The sequence below is a fragment of the Schistocerca nitens genome, chromosome 5 (assembly GCF_023898315.1).
Source record: "Schistocerca nitens isolate TAMUIC-IGC-003100 chromosome 5, iqSchNite1.1, whole genome shotgun sequence".
Classification (NCBI taxonomy): domain Eukaryota; kingdom Metazoa; phylum Arthropoda; class Insecta; order Orthoptera; family Acrididae; genus Schistocerca; species Schistocerca nitens.
The window spans coordinates 543,636,951-543,655,797 of NC_064618.1; the positions used below are offsets into that span (position 1 = coordinate 543,636,951).

Here is an 18,847-nt window from a genome sequence, read left to right on the forward strand (position 1 = left end):
TTGCTATATGTTTTTCTGGATCGTGTCGTCTTCAGTGACGAACCGACATTTCACCTAAATGGAAGCGTGAACACACACAATGTACACATCTGGGGGATCTGAAAATTCCCAGTAGCTGATATAGTTGCAACAAGGCTCTGCTACATTGAATATATTTTGTGCCATACCACGGTGGGAACTTCATGGGCCTTTCTTTTTCGGTGACGCAGCTGTAACTGGTGTTTCTTATATTGATGTGCCAGAGTTACGCTCTTTCATCAACTGAAAGACAAAAAGCGGAAAATATTAATCTATAAATCGAAGGAGAAGAAACATCCCGAAATAACTGTAACACATAAGTGTAATCCGATGTCCACAATACCCTGGCACTGAGGTGTATTCCATCGTTCTTCACATGTGGACAAGGTTCTTTGTTTGGCGTAACTTATGGTGCAATGAATTTTCAACAGAATATGTAAGAATGAACCCAGAATAACAGAGATAGTTAAACACTTGTACAGTCTTAGATTGCCTTCACTATAATACTGGATAGCTGTACAATATGAAATTTCGACGGAAGATACTTGTTCGAATCATCTTAACAGAAGAAAGTTTGTCACAAAATTCTAGCTTGCAAACGAACTACAGGTGGTGATGTACTGTTACTGAATTCCAGACTGTACAATTATGTCCTAGGTTCTAAACACATCTACAGTACTTTATCAAGGATTTCTTGCTGTTCCAATTCGTTAGCCTACACTGAACTGCACAAAAAATTTGCTTTACATTGCGCAGAAACCAGTTCGTATACGACACGAACTGAAAAATACACTGAAAGTTTATTCATATAACTAAGACGACGACGAATAAATTCTGCTGCCCTGCAGTGCAGGATTCCCACATTATTTTCTACGATCACTAATGTAAATAAGGCTCGACAGATTATTGGTTATTATGATACATCGCTTACGTTTCGCTGCCTTTCATATAGTAACGATCATGAAGATCGCAACGCCCAAAAAGATCATAAATCAAACTAATCTCGCAGAATACCTTGAAAGGTATAACACCAAAAAGTTATTGCCACTGTAGCAGGTGACGGTGATTCAAGAACAGTTAAGCCTTATGTCAGACGGCCCAAAAGAACGGGGTTGCATCAAAATTGCAACAGGTCATTGAAAAGCGGCCAGATAAAGTGTAAATGTAAAATACGTTACTAACAAGTAGACATCTTTGACTTCAGCATTTGAATGCGTTCGGAATTAACAGTGTCTGGGAAACTGTTTTGTCAAACCGTGACAGTCCATGCTGCTGCTACATACCACGGAAGACAGAGGCGGTACGACAGCATAGCGCCGTGCGGAGTGACCGCGCGGTTGAGGCGCCATGTCACGAATTGGGCGGCCACTCCCGCCGCAGGTTCGAGTCCTCCGTCGGGCATGGGTGTGTGTGTTGTTCTTAGCATAAGTTAGTTTAAGTAAAGTCTAGGGACCGATGACCTCAGCAGTTTGGTCCCGTAGGAATTCACACACATTTGAACATTTACCACAAGCATAGGATGATCGCCGCTTTCTCCCGTTCCCATTGTGGACCATACAAAAGCGTCTAGAGTGTAATTTGGACGCTTTAATATTGCACCGGTTTGTGGACCTGATTGCGTCAGTGGTTCCACACCTTCTGCTAACGATAGATTATTATCATTATTTTTGCTGTGTCGGTTTCCGTTGGACAGTAACGGCAAAACCTTTTGCACTTCGCAGAGGACGTGAATGACCTCGCTAAACGTAGTATTTTCGGCCGAATAAGGGTTCAGTCTGCTCTGCAGTCATGACTTCTTTTGGATGCTGCTGTAATGAGTGCACTCTCACTACGATCATTACTGACGAGACTAGCAGACACTCGACAAGAGGGATGGGTCCTACATATTGAGGGCAACCAACCAGAGGTATATTTCGGAGGCAGCGACATATCTGCTCTTTCAGGGCAGTCCATGAGATAGTCTTCAGTAGCACGTCAATAGACCACATGTGGCGGGAAATGTACAAGCCTTCTTTAATGACAATGGATACAACTTCCCTTGCAATTTATCTCGTCTCCCATCAGACATGTTGCTTCTAAATTTATCACTCCATCCAGTAACCACTATTAATGATCTATAGATTCATTTACTAATTTTATCGAAGGATATTAATATGGAACATATCAGGTCGGTCTTGGATTTCACGCCACGACATTTAGAGACGTTGATTGCAACAAGTGGAAGCTTTACATCTTGCAAAACCACACAGTCATATGATTGAACAGTCGACGAGTGTACTGTCGCTTATTACTACCCTACAAATACGCCAGGAGAAACTGAAGAAACACATTTCATTGTCATTTATAATAAATTCTTTTATGCACTCAGGAACATTGAAAATGGCGTACCCAGAGGGAAGAAAGATACAGACGCGAAACTTTACAAATAAGTACATTGAGATCCGGTATGCAAATGACCCAAGCTTGATGCAGGGGTGCTGCAATCGGGCAGAGGACCTTATTTAAAAGGTGCACAGTTGACGAGTTGTATGCGTGACAATTACATCCCTACTAAAGGAGGACGTTAGTATGCGCGGAATGCCAGACAGATGTGTTAGACGATGTTTCTCACAGTTAAGCCAGTTTTGAAAGGTGACTGATCATCGGCATGAAAGCCTCATGCAGGTCAACACGCCTTATGACTCGCCGCGGCGATCGTCTGGCGTGTTGCGTCAGACGATGCTTTTAGCAGTGGGCACGAGGTGGCACCCACATGTACCGTATCGGGACTGGAGCCACCAGAAAGACGACGAAGAGAGAGAATCGAAGGATCGTGCGGCAAGCAACCAGGGATACTACAGTGTTTCGCCACACAGTAAAAGCAGAAGTACGGGTGCCAGTTGTTCCACAAAACATTTACACTCATCTTGCGGATGATATTAGCAATCCAGGAGCCTTTGTCGTGTACTGCCTTTACCACTGAGATATCGGCGACTCTACAATGGTGCGAAGCCAGATCGATGTGGGCTGCCACAGATTGGCAAAACGTGGAGTTTAGTGACGAATCCCTATTCGTTTGGGGAATGGATGACAGCCGTATACCGTTTTTTTTTTTTTTTTTTTTTTTTTTTTTTTTTTTTTTTTTTTTTTTTGGGATTTAAGGGCGCTCAACTACTGAGGTCATTAGCGCCCAGTCACAATTGTTAGAGCACATAGAATCTAGTAAAACTCAAGGGGGGGGGCACCAGAAAGTTCTTACAAAGATGCAGATAAAATAAGTGAGAGTTAGATGTCTTTGGACAATCCAGTCGAAGTAATGAAACGAAGAACACGAGCAGCTGCTCGAGCGTCATCCGCTAAAATATCCTGTAAAGTAGATGGCAGAGACAGGACAACACGAGATTGACTAAAACGGGGACACGACAATAAAACATGGCGCACTGTTAATGCATGACCACAAGGGCACTGCGGGGCTGGGTCACCGGAGAGCAGGTAGCGGTGGCTAAACCGGCAATGCCCAATCCGCAACCTGGTCAGAAGGACCTCTTCTCGCCGAGATAGTCGCGAGGAGGTTGTCCAGGCAGTTGGGAACGGTTTTACTGCCCGGAGATTGTTTCCTTGGAGGGATGACCAAGCATCCCACCACAAGGACACAAGCGTCTTACAAACAACCCCACTAACGTCAGATGACGGGACACAATGGGAGGCTGGCCGAGGCAGGAGGACTGCAGCCTTGGATGCAGCATCAGCAGCCTCATTCCCAGGCATTCCTACATGGCCGGTAACCCACAGAAAGCTGACAGGAGAGCCACCCTCAGCGAAAGAATGGAGGGACTGCTGGATCCGTTGCACCAAGGGATGGACCGGATATGGAGCTCCAAGGCTCTGAAGAGCACTGAGTGAATCAGAGCAGAGTACATACGATGAATGGCGGTGGCGGCGGGCATACTGAACGGCCTGATGGGGAGCAAAAAGCTCGGCCGTAAAGCTGGAACACTGCTCGAGGAGCCGGTATTTAAAGGTGACGGCCCCGACGACAAAGGCACAGCCGACACCATCGTCAGTTTTGGAGCCATCAGTGTAAATAAAGGTGTGACTGGCAAGTCGCGCACGAAGTTCGACAAACCGTGAGCAATACACTGCAGCCGGAGTACCCTCCTTCGGGAGCGAGCTGAGGTCGAGATAAACATGAACCGGAGCCTGGAGCCAAGGTGGTGTCGGGCTCTCACCCTCTCTGAAGGTGGTAGGGAGGGCAAAATCCAATTGTCGAAGCAGGCGACGAAAGCGGACTCAAGGGGGGCAGCAGGGCAGACACATACAACCCATACTGACGGTCCAGAGAATCGGCGAAGACGGACTGATAAGAGGGGTGGTCGGGCATTGACAACAGCCGGCAGGCATACCGACAAAGCAGTACGTCGCGCCGGTAGGTCAATGGTAATTCGCCAGCTTCAGCATAAAGACTCTCGACGGGACTAATGTAGAAAGCTCCGGTCGCAAGACGTAACCCCCTATGGTGGATGGAGTTGAGACGGCGTAAGAGGGATGGCCGAGCAGACGAGTAGACGAGGCTCCCATAATCCAGTTTTGATCGGACTATGGACCGATACAAGCGAAGCAGGACAGTGCGATCCGCTCCCCAAGATGAACCACTAAGAACTCTGAGGACATTAAGGGAACGTGTACAACGGGCAGCCAAATAAGAGACGTGCGGAGACCAACAAAGTTTCCTGTCCAGTGTGAGCCCTAGAAACTTAGTTGTTTCCACGAATGGGAGAACAACGGGACCGAGATGTAAGGATGGCGGAAGGAACGCTTTATATCGCCAAAAGTTGATGCAAACCGTCTTCTCTTCAGAGAACCGGAAGCCATTTGCCACACTCCATGAGTATAGGCTGTCTAGACAACGCTGAAGGCAGCGCTCCAGGAGACATGTTCGCTGGGCACTGCAGTAGATCGCGAAGTCATCGACAAAAAGAGAGCCTGAGACGTTAGGTGGAATGCAATCCATAATTGGATTGATCGCTATGGCAAAAAGGGATACGCTCAAGACGGAGCCCTGAGGTACTCCGTTCTCCTGGAGAAAGACGTCGGACAATACAGAACCCACACGTACCCTTAACTGTCGATCTGTTAAAAAGGAATCAATTAAAAGGGGCAGGCGACCGCGTAGACCCCACCTGTGCATAGTGCGGAGGATACCTCCTCTCCAACAGGTATCATAAGCCTTCTCCAAATCGAAGAACACGGCGACCGTTTGGCGCTTTCGCAAAAAGTTGTTCATGGTGAATGTCGACAAGGTCACAAGGTGGTCAACAGCGGAGCGGCGGCGACGAAAGCCGCATTGAACATTGGTAAGTAGCCGTCGAGATTCAAGAATCCAAACTAACCGAGCGTTAACCATGCGCTCCATCACCTTACAGACACAGCTTGTAAGAGAAATGGGGCGGTAACTAGAAGGAAGGTGTCTATCCTTCCCGGGTTTGGGTATAGGAACAACGACGGCGTCACGCCAACGCATGGGGACTTGATCTTCGGTCCGGACGCGATTGTAGGTACGAAGAAGGAAGCTTTTTCCTGCCGGAGAAAAGTGTGCCAGCATCTGAACGTGAATGGCATCTGGCCCCGGAGCAGAGGACCGGGTCAGTGCAAGTGCACGTTCGAGTTCCCGCATAGTAAAGGGGGCATTATAATTTTCCAGATTCAGCGAGTGGAAGGAAGGTCGCCGAGCCTCTTCTGCCTCTTTTCTGGGAAGGAAGGCAGGGTGGTAATGGGCGGAGCTTGAAACCTCCGCGAAAAAGCGGCCGAAGGCGTTGGAGATATCCACAGGATCAACAAGGACCTCATCACCTGAAGTCAGGCCAGGTACCGAGGAGTGGGCCTTAATGCCCGACAGCCGGCGCTGGCCACCCCAGACGACAGAAGAGGGAGTAAAACTGTTAAAGGAGCTGGTGAAAGAGGCCCAACAAGCTTTTTTGCTGTCTTTGATGACTCTACGGCATTACGCTCGGAGTCGTTTGTATCCAATACAATTCGCCAACGTAGGATGGCGGCGAAAGGTGCGTAAAGCACGTCGTCGAGCACGGATAGCGTCTCGACAAGCCTCATTCCACCAGGGGACGGAAACGCGACGTGAAGAAGAGGCAGTATGAGGAATGGAACGTTCGGCAGCATTGATGATAACAGCCGTGAGGTATTCGACCTGACCGTCACAACTGAGAAAATCGTGGTCCGGAAAGGTCGCCAGGGAGGAGTAAAGTCCCCAGTCAGCTTTCGGTATGTTCCAGCTCTAAGGACGTGGTGATGGGGTGTGGTGCAGGAGACGAACGACACAGGGGAAGTGGTCGCTCGAATAGGTGTCAGACAGGACATACCACTCGAACCGACGGGCAAGAGTGGTAGAACAGATCAAGAGGTCCAAGTGCGAGTAGGTATGAGTAGAGTCTGAGAGGAAAGTCGGGGCGCGAGTATTGAGGCAGACAAGATTGAGATGGTTGAAGACATCCGCCAAGAGGGAGCCTCTGTGACAGGATGCAGGAGAGCCCCAAAGGGGATGATGGGCATTGAAGTCGCCAAACAATAAAAACGGCGGAGGAAGCTGAACAATCAGGTGCATCATGTCAGCCCGACTAACTGCGAATGACGATGGAGTGTAGACGCTACAAACAGAAAAAGTAAAGGCAGAAAGATTAATACGGGCAGCTATTGCTTGGAGTGGGGTGGTCAATGGGAGGGAATGGTAATAGACATCGTCCCGAACGAGCAACATGACCCACCATGAGCTGGAATACCGTCCACATGGGGGAGGTCAGACCGCTCCGAGGTATAGTGGGTAAAAGCAAGACGGTCAGTTGGGCGCAACTTGGTTTCCTGGAGACCAAGGACGAGCGGACAGTGCAGGCAGAGGAGCAGTTGTAATTCCTCCCGATTAGATCGAATACCTCTTATGTTCCAATGTAACAAAGCCATCGCTAGTCAGAAAAGAGGGGGAACGAAACGGGTGAAGAGCTGGTCACCTCGACGGCCGCAGAGGGCCAGGTGTCGAGGGAACAACGCTACAACCGGCGGGAGGCGGATCCTGTTCCATCGAGTCGTCGCCAGCGGCGGCCGCTTTCCTGGGTTGCGTAGGAGGGGCAGCATCATTCACCGACGAGAGGCCAGCTGAAACTCCTTTTAGTCGCCTCTTACGACAGGCAGGAATACCTCGGGCCTATTCTTACCCCGGACCCGCAGGGGGAGTATACCGTTGTGGAGGCAGCCTGGTGAAAGGTACAGTTCGACCAAATCTGGCACGAGCCACACCGCCCGCACAGCCGGCGTAATGGCCTGGAGGGGCATAGCCTACGATTTTCGCTCCGCTGTAATTGTGGTACGTTGAAGCTTATCGTGTCAGCGTTATGTCGACGACATTCTTCGATCCCATGTGGTACATTTCCTACACGGTCCACAAAGAGCTTTTCTCCTGCAAGAAAATCCTCGTTCGCATACAACTCGGCAAGACTTGCTATGTCAAGTTCCGACTCAGCCATGGCTGGCCTGCTCTCCGGACATGTCCCCAATATAGCATGTGTGGGATCTGCTGGAACTCCAGATGCCGGCGCGTCACTCTATACATAATTTGGGGATGGCTGTTCAAAATTTTTTGAGCTAGTTCATCCCAGGATAGCATCAGACGCCCAATCAACTCGATGACAAATCGGTTTGCGGCTTGTACTGCAGCAAAAGATAGTCCAAGCGTTATTGATGTTGCATTGTATTTGTCTACTTGCATTCACTGTATTTGTTTGCATGTATTGAGCCTGCAATTAAGAGAATGTCTCATCTGTATCATTATGTCGAATAAACATCATTTAGATCCAATCCTCCTCTCTAGGTGCCCTGTTTTCAGTGCTTCTGAGTGTATAAAGGACGACAAAAGAGTTTTAGTTTGAGGGCGTTACTGCAGCGTACGTGCAATGCAGCACGACTCCGAAGCGGGTATATAAGCACTGACATTTAGCAATGGGGTCTGTGTGGCATTCATGCCTTTCCGACGTACGTGCGGTAAATGTGGTAACGTGAGCTCCGGCGACGTTATTAAACACATGCGTCCAAACATGACCAATGTGCTGCTATTCTTTGCTTTGCTGCCGAAGGACAAGCACCGGTAGACATTCACCGAAGAATGGAGAATGACTATGGGGCAATACGTCTGTCGCAAACAACCGTTGTGGAATGGTGCACCAAGTTCTGTGCTTCATGATAACGCAAGTCCCCATATTGCAAATGTCGTAACGTATAAGTTACGACAGCTCAAGTAATAGACACTAGAACACCAGCTGTGTAATCGTAATCTCTCTCCATGCGATTATCACGCCTTTGTTACTTGAAAAAGTCCTTAACGTATCGACCATTCCTGTCGGACGAGGAAGTCCAGCAGGCAGTTATGGAATTCTTTATGCAGCAGGTTTGGCATACCGATTCAGGAGGCGTTCGAAACGAAACTTCACCCCTTATAGTATTCATTTTTCTGTTGTCATGTAGCTAATCAGTGGTGCAGAGCTCAGTAAATATTTATTCCTCTTGGACTCACAATTTACAAACTTTCACAATCAACTACAGAAAACATCTGAACGACGCCACACTCAGGATTTTCAGACATCTTGTGGTGCAGGATCTCTAGGGGAAATATTGTGATAATCATATCCCACAAAGAGCATTTTAGAGCTGTTTTCAAAATAAAAGCCTATAACGCAATTTTTAAACATTGACTACTGACCTACCCCGATTTCGCACAGGTAGTGTACCTATGGCCGAACGACTTGTCTTTTTTTTCTTTATTGTTATTTCATTCCCCCTAATCCCACGAATTAAAATTTTTTGGAATCGGCGATGTTAATGGGATAAAGTAAGAAATAAGGCTGTCTTCATGAATAGTTTAAAATAGTGATAAAATGTGGGCGGATAGCATAGGTAAAAACATTTAGAAGCACTCGAACTAGAAAATGATCTTCCCTGGGCAGGTAGAGTGCTTATGGAAAGAACGGTGGGTATGGAAGGAGATATGAGAGTGGTTCTGATGAGAACTTAAGACAGGTAAGAGGTTGTGATGAGACAGTGGTGAGTGCGGGGCAGAAAGAGAGATGGGTGGCTGGTATTGGGATCTATAAATTTGAAACGAAAAGGAGGCGGGGGCGACAGGTAAGGGGAAAAGTAGGCGTTGTGGTATAGGAAGAAGACGAGGAGTGAACCTATAGTGGGATGGCGGGGACGGGGGGATGGGTAGATAGGTTGGGGTGGATTCAATGTTGGTAGGTTCGGTAAATGTCGGGACGGAGTTTGTGGTCCAGGAGAAGAAGACGGTTCAAATTTCACTGGGGAAAGACCTGGAGGGTGTGCAGGTGGATAATGGGAATGGAGAGCGGACACAATAGAATTGTTGGAGTCGAGTTTGCGGATGGTGTAGGTTATTCGGAGATGTTGAATGGGAGGAGTGGTGAGCATTTGGTGATTTGCCAAAGGATAATGGTAGCAGAAGGTAAACGGATGCGGAAAACGAGGCGGAAAGCGTGGCGTTCGAGGACCTGGAAGGACTTGTAGAACTTGGGCATACATCCATGCCACACTTGCGTAGCAACGGATGGGGCGGGTCAGGAATTTGTGTGTGTGAAGGACAAGAGGAGGGTGCATCCCTATGTTCGGCCATTTTGTAGTTTTAGTAGTCTTAGTCTACTGTGAGCTTCCTGTTGGATGGTTAGCAGGTGAGGTTTCCATGTTAGTTGTCGGTCGAAAGTGAGTCGCCGGCCGTTGTGGCTGAGCGGTTCTAGGCGCTTTAGCCTGGAACCGCGCTGCTGTTAAGGTCGCAGGTCCGAATCCTGCCTCAAGCATGGATGTGTGTGATGTCCTTAGGTTCGTTAGGTTTAAGTAGTTCTAAGTCTAGGGGACTGATGACATCAGATGTTAAGTCCCATAGTGCTTAGAGCCATTTGAACCATTTGAAAGTGAGTCTTAGGTATTTTAATGTGGATAGGATGGTCGCAAATGGTGAGGTAGAAATCGTGGAGACGATAGGTGCGGGAATTACGTCCTGTAACACTAGCCAAAGTGAAAATACAATTAGGATGAAATAAAAGCTTGTCTACAATATCAAATACATTGATAACGGAAACAACAGAAAACTCAAATTAGCTCTCGTTTCCAAGTTAACCACGTACAAAAACATCCGTGCAGTGTTTATAAACATGTGTGTGCAAATGTACATCCTGAATGAATTGACATGTACTAAAACGACGGAGAAAAGAATGTTTGCCGGTACTAAAATGTTGAAAATGGTTTCCTTGGATTATGTGGAATATGCATTTCACCTCAATCATGAGAAGAAATAAAACATGTAAGACAAAGTACACCTGAATATGGACCCACAGGGACTGAAATGCATCATGTAGTTAATAAAATACGAAAAGTTGTGACTGCAGGCGCTGTGTAATTCACACCTCCAAATATATTTTATTAGCATTCATCGTCAATTCCTTCCCATATAGTCTTCGAAATCTCGCTGTTGTTGGTCACAGTGGTGAAGATTCAGGCAACAACTGCTGTGTGTATTTTGTCTCTATTTTTAACCTGGGGTTGTAGCAATAAGGGGAAGGCTAGGAAGAAGGGATGAACGAACCATGATTCATTTAAGGGTATTTTCAGTCTGTTACAAGTTGTGTTCTTGAATATGCTAGACGAACGTGTTACTGAAGTGTAGTTTGTGTGTGTGTTCATTGTAGTTCCTGTGATTCAATATGCGTCAGAAATGCGTAAAGGGTGCTGACAAGTTTTGCTACATTTGCCGACAGGCTACACTGAAACCGCAAGAGAAGTCAATAACGCCATATGTTAGGAGGGGGCCGTCCGATGTGGCCGAGCGGTTCTAGGCGCTTCAGCCTGGAACCGCGCGACCGCTACGGTCGCAGTTTCGAATCCTGCATCGGGCATGGATGTGTGTGATGTCCTTAGATTAGTTAGGTTTAAGTAGTTCCAAGTTCTAGGGGACTGATGACCTCAGATGTTAAGTCCCATAGTGCTCAGAGCCATTTGAACCATTTTTTTACCTAGATGATGCCTCTGTCAGTCGTTTTGGATCTTAAGATATCTTGTACGTTTCTGACAACTTCTCATCAATTCAGTACACATCACAAAAGTAAATGTACAATGTGCGTGCTCCTAAAACTCAGAAACGAGTCCCCGTACGATGAAGGAAGTTATATTCTGTGGTACCCCTCCGTCCTCCATCCACGAAGAAGGTTCCCGTTGTGGCTAGGAAGTTTTTCCTTCTAGAAATTTCTAGAAATTCCAGATCATTCAATAGTACTCGAGAGAATTCCGAAACACTCCAGCCTGTTCTGGAATGTTCGACAATGACCCAGAATGTTCTGGAATCTTCGGGAATAGTCTCGAACATTTGGGAAGATTCCAGAATGTTCGGGAACATCCCGGAACATTTCAGATAACTGTGGACCATTCCAGAACATTTCGAATGTTGTGAAATGTTCTGGAACGTTGTGGGCGATTCCAAGCCTTTTTGGTTTGTTGTGGAATTCGCCACTGGTGAGGCTAGCCATTGGTAAAGATTCGTATTGGGTTCAAACGCCCGTTTCTTATCAATAACGAAGAGAGGAACCGAAAAAGTGGTGCAGTGATTGAATAAATACAAACAGCGAAGTGTGAGTGATGAAAATGGTACACTGACTGAGTATAAATCGAAAACAGAATGTGTAAAGTGTACTTAACGAGAATGAGCACCGTGACAAGCAAAGAAACCGAAGAACAACGAAATTAACGGATTGAAGGATCATGAATTGTGACACAATCTTATAATAAAAGACAGCGAATTCAAACCGGACATGAAAATATCACCCTGCGAGAAGCGATGACGAAGACAAGTAAAAAGTAAAACCTAACAAATGAAGTATTCCACTACGACCCGACGAAAGAATATAAGAAACACAAACACGTCGCAATCGGAAAAATAGATAACAGCTGCCAACTCCGCAACGCGAAAAAATTCAGTAGAGAAACATCGGAATTCTGTTGCAGGAATGGAAAATTCATTACCACCACTGGAAGCAGGAATTTTTACATTAAATGATCGGGGATACTCCAGAATCAAAAGTTTCCTCCAAATATAAAAGCGTACTACAGGTGCATCCAAATGCCTTCTTTCGGGGTCACTTCGGTAATACTAACAGAGATAAAATCGATTTATTTCTTCCATCCGACAAGAAATCTGTCACATCATGGGATCAAGACTACCACTACCCAACGAAGACCACAAATTTCTGCAAGTCCATTTCATCGGAAATGAATAAACAAATGTATCAACGATGCGCAAATTTCAGTGGATTAAGAAAAGAAGTAGTTCAAGATATCCTAAGGATCTTCCACAAATACTGTCAACTAATACACATATTCAAAACAGCTCTTGACCGAATGATTTCTGATGACCATAAAGCTATAATTGAAGTCGACAAAAGACCACGTGGAGAACATGAACGTCGATTTAATGCACCTCAGATATACGAACTCGCCATCATAATTGTGCATAATGAAAACAAAAGCCGTGACATAATTGCACAAAGAAGAGGAGGGGTGCAGAAACACACCGTCCGTATGTGGCCTCCAGTATCCAATAATATTTCTGCACGAAGGCGACGGATATCATTTTAATGTGAAACAAATCCAAGCTGAAACAGGCGTAGAAACAAAAAAAAAAGTCACTTCGAAGGAGTTCTATGCTTACGACTTAGCGACCAGAGACAATGAAACAGACATACAGTCGCATTCTCAACACTCGCCGTTTTTTGCAACAATTTCTGGTGGATATGTATGCAAAAATAGAAGCGGAACGGATGCCTTATATGACACTGAATCAAAAGAAATTACGAACGGAAGAACGCGCCCACCTTAGAGACGCAATCATAACTGACGGAAGCACTGGCGACACTAGAACGCTCATCATGCCTAGGAAGTCCTAGACACATGCATAAATACACTCAAGATGCCATGACCAGATAAGAAAATATGGACCACCTGAGCTCTTCACAACACTGACATGCAGCTCGTCGTGACTTGACAAGAGAGGCAAGCAGTGTAATTCAGTCTGCAAGAGAGTAATGATCTGAACGTGCAAAGAAAAAGAAGAATCAAATGGAACAGTGACGGTAAATCAGACTTCAAAATAATTATTCAGTTGTGAAGCTTATATTCTAATGAAAGAACACCAACATGCTTCTTTTTGAAGAATGTTAATGTTTATCTTTAACCAGAGCTTCAAAGTCCCGCTCGATTGAGTTCAACATAATTATCAAGTCTTCTTCAACACTAAGTGTGCTTCTGTACTTATTTTCAATGTACAACAACTAATAAAACCCAATTTCAGACGTGTAAGTAGCAACAAACGACGGTGTGAGGTTTCCGTGTCTTTGCAATACTAAAACCAGCCAAGTATGAGACTTTTATCAGGTTAATATAAATGTAAACAAATTTGCCATATATTGGAATTCCTGTTTACGAAACACAGGTATCCTTAGAAAAAAGTCAATTCGTTTACCGAGTGACTGAGTGCTTACAGCTTTGATGACGTTTTAATAAAGAAGGCTTCCTGGTTTTATTTGAATGCGTTCCTAATCATACAAAGCGTTGGAGAAATGGGTTGTCACTGCTTTCTGTACCGACCTTCACTGAAAAGCCAAGTTGTAAGTAGGTTTAATTATACTTGTGGTTAGGTGTAGCTTAGGTTTTTTTACTGCATCCTTGACGGAGGAAAGAGTTTTCTGGTTTAAGAATCGCTTCATGCTTAAATTAAAAATCGGTCACATGTAATTCACACAATCAATTTAAACTTCACTTCACAGTTATAGTAGTCAAAATCAACTTTGGAACAGCGGTTCCAGACACAAGCTTTCTTCGTATTATGATACCATTTAACGGAACATCAAACAAAGCGACAACAACAAACCATTCATTGCATAATGACTACTGCAGCGCCTCACATTGCAACACTGCAGAAGTTGGCAGTAGTTGCAAAGCGACATGATAAGTTTTAATCAAAGTATCGTCAATGTCAAAACAAGATGAATCATTCCCGGCCAAGGCAGTGAAGAATAATGAGGGATGGGCCGGCGGGATGGGGAAGGGAGGGGGTACAACTGACCTTCCTGTGTTTTGTGTGTTTTGCGTACTGTCCGAAACAAACATTCTGTGCTAAGTTCATTTTCTTTAATACTACACAGATGCTACTTTCATTGATCAGTTTTCTCACTATAATTTTACTTTACAAATAAACTCACACAATGGAATAATTTTACCTCTATTAGTGCGTGTTCCGTTTTCTTTTACGCGTATGGCCTGAAATGTCCTCGCGTATCACCAGTGGTTTGCGTACCGCCGTCTGGAAACCGTCAACTTAGACGGATGTTAGCGAGTCGTTAGCCAATTGTAAAAGAAACCCTTTTTTCTATCAGATTTTTGTCATGCTAGCCCCAGGCCTGTAATGTAGGCACTCTACACGATAATGCGACTCTGCGTCTGTCAGTGAATCACACGCTGCGGTGATCTGACTTCCAACCACAGCCAACTGGTGAATAAGAACTAAAGATTCCATCAGAAAACGTATCTTGTGCATGTCAAAAGGATTTGTGTGCGAATTGGTGACGTGGCTACTTGTAAACAATTTTTAATGCAAATACGAGCGTACACTAGGCTACTGCTGTACTGAAGGGTATTCGCATTTGGAGGAGACCGGATTTAATCTTTGATAGGCGATCCTGTCGAAAGCTTATACCAAATGGTAGAATTATAGCACGTTTTTAATTATGTCGCCTTCTTGTTAGTCTGCCTGTTCGGTGCAAATTTTGCAACTGATTTTCAACTAACTTCCAAATGACCTAGAGACTTAAAACTTTCGACTTACCCAGAACATGATCACAGAGAAATGTTAAAACGCTTTCTTGTCTGAAGTGTGGTGGTGTGACGGAGAGCAATTTGTTTAACATGTTTTTATTTGGAATCTTTCTTTTACAGTTGATTTTAAATTAATTTCTCGATAATATAGAGACATGAAGCTTTCAATATACCTCATAATTGGATGACAATGCGATATTAACACGCTTATTGTCTGGTTTGTGGCGGAGGGCACTTTGGTCACCATTGCTGTTACCCCTTTTTCCTGTTTCAGTTGCGAACGGTTTCTGGAAGAACAATAGCAGGTAAGACTCCGTGAGAGCTCGAATGTGTGTAATTTTTACCTTCACCATCTTTTCGCGAGAGATACGTATGAGAGAGCAATGTATTGGTTGAATCAAGTGAACAGAAAGCGACCGAAAAAAATGTTCAAATGTGTGTGAAATCTTATGGGACGTAACTGCTAAGGTCATCAGTCCCTAAGCTTACACACTACTTAACCTAAATTACCCTAAGGACAAACACACACACACCGCTGTCGGGATCAGCCGCACAGTCCATGACTGCAGCGCCCCTGGCCGCTCGGCTAATCCCATGCGGCAAATCGACCGAAAAATTTCACATACGCAAGACTAAAAATCAGAAAATCATATCAAGTAAACTAAGCACTTTTTTAGCCTTCTTTTAAAATCTTTATTATTACTGTACGACCTATGTTTTGTATTAAAAGCCCATTTTGTGGTTCGTAACTAATCCCAAAGGTGAGAACGAAACGAAGATAAACACGTCAACTTTTTACAATATCGAGTCTTGACCTACTCTCTAAAAGTTATTTCTGCTGATAATTTGGATAAAATTACAAAGTTGTGAAATAAGACTAAAAAAGTGCTTCGTTTAGTTAATATAATATACACTGTTTCACCAAGAACCCATAGCTGAATTAATTAGTTTGATTAAGAAAAGAATTATTTAAAATGAAATCAATATTTAATTTACCACGTTTTAAAGCGGACTATAAGGTATAAACTAATTTCTCCTGGCCAACACAAAATCCTAACTCCACGGAGAGAGCTCTGAAAATCTGTGATTGTGAATTTTTAATAGCTATCAGAGTACTTGTGAGATTTAAAATTAAAACCATGGGGTGCATGAAATACATAATTAATGCACGAGTGATTCATTTTCTCAGTATTGCCTATTGCATATGCTCCATGTTATTCGTTTCAAATCTTATAGATATTTTCATAGCTATTGAAAATTCACAATCTCGTATTTTCAGGATTATCTGTTTTGGATTAGTATTCTGAATGGACAAACTGACTGTTGGCTTCTGTCTCGGGTTCTTCGGTCGACGTTCGTCCGAAGATTCTTCTGACGTTTCACAAGCTTCAGTGGCTGCCATTGTCAAAGCCACCAGCAGTGGAGAGTGAAGCTTTGTGAATGCCAGCCACTCGTGCTGGCGAAACGTCAGAAGAATCGTCTGGCGAACGTCAGCCGAAGAACCCGAGACAAAAGCCAACAGGCAGTTTGTCAACAAGTGGCCACGAAAGCCTAAACAATTTTGTATTGTGTATGCAGCCAGAAGATATTTTATACTGTTAGTCCCATTTTAAAACGTCGCATATTAAACACTGATTTTTATTTAAAAAATTATTTTCGTCTCGAAAGGTCACAGCCGATTTTTCGACGTTCTTTCCAAATCCATGTTCTGCTCCGTCTCTAATGACCTTGTCATGGATGGAACGGTAAATTCTAGTTTCCTTCCCTTCTGTTCTTAAAATGGATACGAGAGGGACAAAGTTCAAAACACGGTAGGTTTACTTTGCTGTATATCGTCGTTTACACTTCATACTCACCAGCCCGCTCAGGAGGTAGTGGTAGGTCCTCTTGCCGAGTGTAATGTCGCGCACGTGCGTCACCACGATCTCCTTCGCCATCTCTGTCGGGCAGTCCAGTATCACGTACTTGTTGCTCCACCTGCGACAGTTGAAAAGCACTCATTATTACATTGTCCCATAACAACTGGTCTACGCGTGCTTGTCTGTCTAGATTGCGGACTCAGCACAAGGCCTTCATGTGCCAGCGAAACAGGTAACAAATCGAGCCTGTGGCGGTCCAGAAACTGCAACGTGGCTGGTCCCTTCCACACCACATCTATATACAACGCAAAACACCATAGGGTGCATGACGGAGCGTACCTCGTACAACTTTTAGTCATTGTCTTCCGTGTTCCAGTGGCGAACGGAGCGACGGAAAAACGACTACTTATAGACTTCTGTACCATCACGAATGTCTCTTGTTATCTCGGTGCTGAGCGAGATGTGCGTTAGTGGCCATAGGATCGTTGTGTAGCGTTTTTAAATACCAGTTCTCTAAACTTTCTCAACAGTATTTCACGAAAAGAGTATCTTCTTCGTTCCAAACATTCGTATTTGAGTTCACAGAATATTTCCCAAACACTCGAGGAGCAGTAGTCAAGCATTTGTCACATGAATGTTCTGTAAACAGTCTCCTTTATAGACCAGCTATAATTTCCTAGAATTCTCCCAATAAACTGGGTCAACCATTCACCTTCCCTACAGCCAACCTTACGTGCTCTCTCAGTTTTGTGTGGCTTTCCAACGCTCGGCTTATATACTTAATTGACGTGACCAAGTAAAGCATCACCCAGCTAATACTGTATTCGAACATAACAGGTTTGCTTTTTCTGCTTATCCGCATTAACTTACATTTTTCAACATTTAAAGCAAACTGTCATCCTTAGGAAGAAATAGAAATTTTGTCGAAGTCATCTTGTATCCTTTTACAATCACTCAAAGGCGACACTTGACCGTAAACTACACGGTCATCCATCAATGGTCGCAAACGGCTGCACACCGTATTCATCAGACCGTTTATCTATATACGTACAAGAACGGTCCTATCGCACGTCCTGACGATTCCTTTGACTCTGATGAACACTCGCCGTACACGGAAACGTTTCTACTTCCTGAAACGTCTTAAAAATGGTTCAAATGGCTCTGAGCACTATGCGACTTAACTTCTGAGGTCATCAATCGCCTAGAACTTAGAACTACTTAAACCTAACTAGCCTAAGGACATCACACACATCCATGCCAGAGGCAGGATTCGAACCTGCGACAGTAGCGTGAAACGTCTTAGAGCCACTCACATATCTGAGAACCCGTTCCCTATGCCAGCTGTTGTGGCCGAGCGGTTCTAGGCGCTTCAGTTTGGAACAGCGCGACCCCTACTGTCGCAGTTTTTAATCCTGCATGGATGTGTGTCATGTCCTTAGGTTAGTTAGGTTTCAGTAGTTCTAAGTTCTAGGGGACTGATGACCTCAGAAGTTAAGTCCCATAGTGCTCAGAGCCATTTGAACCATACCTCGGATTCAGTTGGTGATAGGAAGTTACGGCGAAGTGTTTTGGACAATCCTGAAACGTGAATTTAATTTCAAAACCTTTTCTTAAGAACTTACTTTATTTTCTAGCGATTCATCAAGAGCATTAACACATTTAATCTCACTATGTGAGAGTGGAAGTAGTTGCCAGTGGGTAACTCATGAAAACAAATTGAATTTCTTTCAACAAATGGAAATTTTATTCCTAAAAGCGCATTTTTTAAACAGATTGAAAATTATAATGGAAAGTACCCTTTAAATTTCAAGTTACAATTTATTCAGAGGCAGAGAGAACAAATATTGACATATGAGCTTTCGGGCTGAGAACCTTGCCGCTCCCTTTTGACACGGCCGTAGTCACGACCACTCACAACAACCTCTGAAGGACTACACTGGTGCAAATCTCAAATCTGCAACACAGCAGATTACTTTCAACTAAAAATTTAACAACTCACACAAGCACATAAACTATGCACCCCGTAGAAGGGATTGAAATCAACTTGCGACCGTAGTTGCAAC

At 44.5% G+C, this 18,847-nt stretch overlaps 1 protein-coding gene across 1 annotated transcript in view; it reads right to left on the reverse strand.

Annotated features, from left to right (window-relative positions):
- Positions 1-18,847, reverse strand: part of LOC126260569 (glutamate receptor 1-like) — a 1,252,588-nt gene that overhangs the window by 321,440 nt on the left and 912,301 nt on the right. The window contains exon 6 of the mRNA XM_049957904.1: positions 16,782-16,902. Coding sequence (XP_049813861.1) covers positions 16,782-16,902 — 121 coding nt within the window. The remainder of the gene's footprint in view (positions 1-16,781; positions 16,903-18,847) is intronic.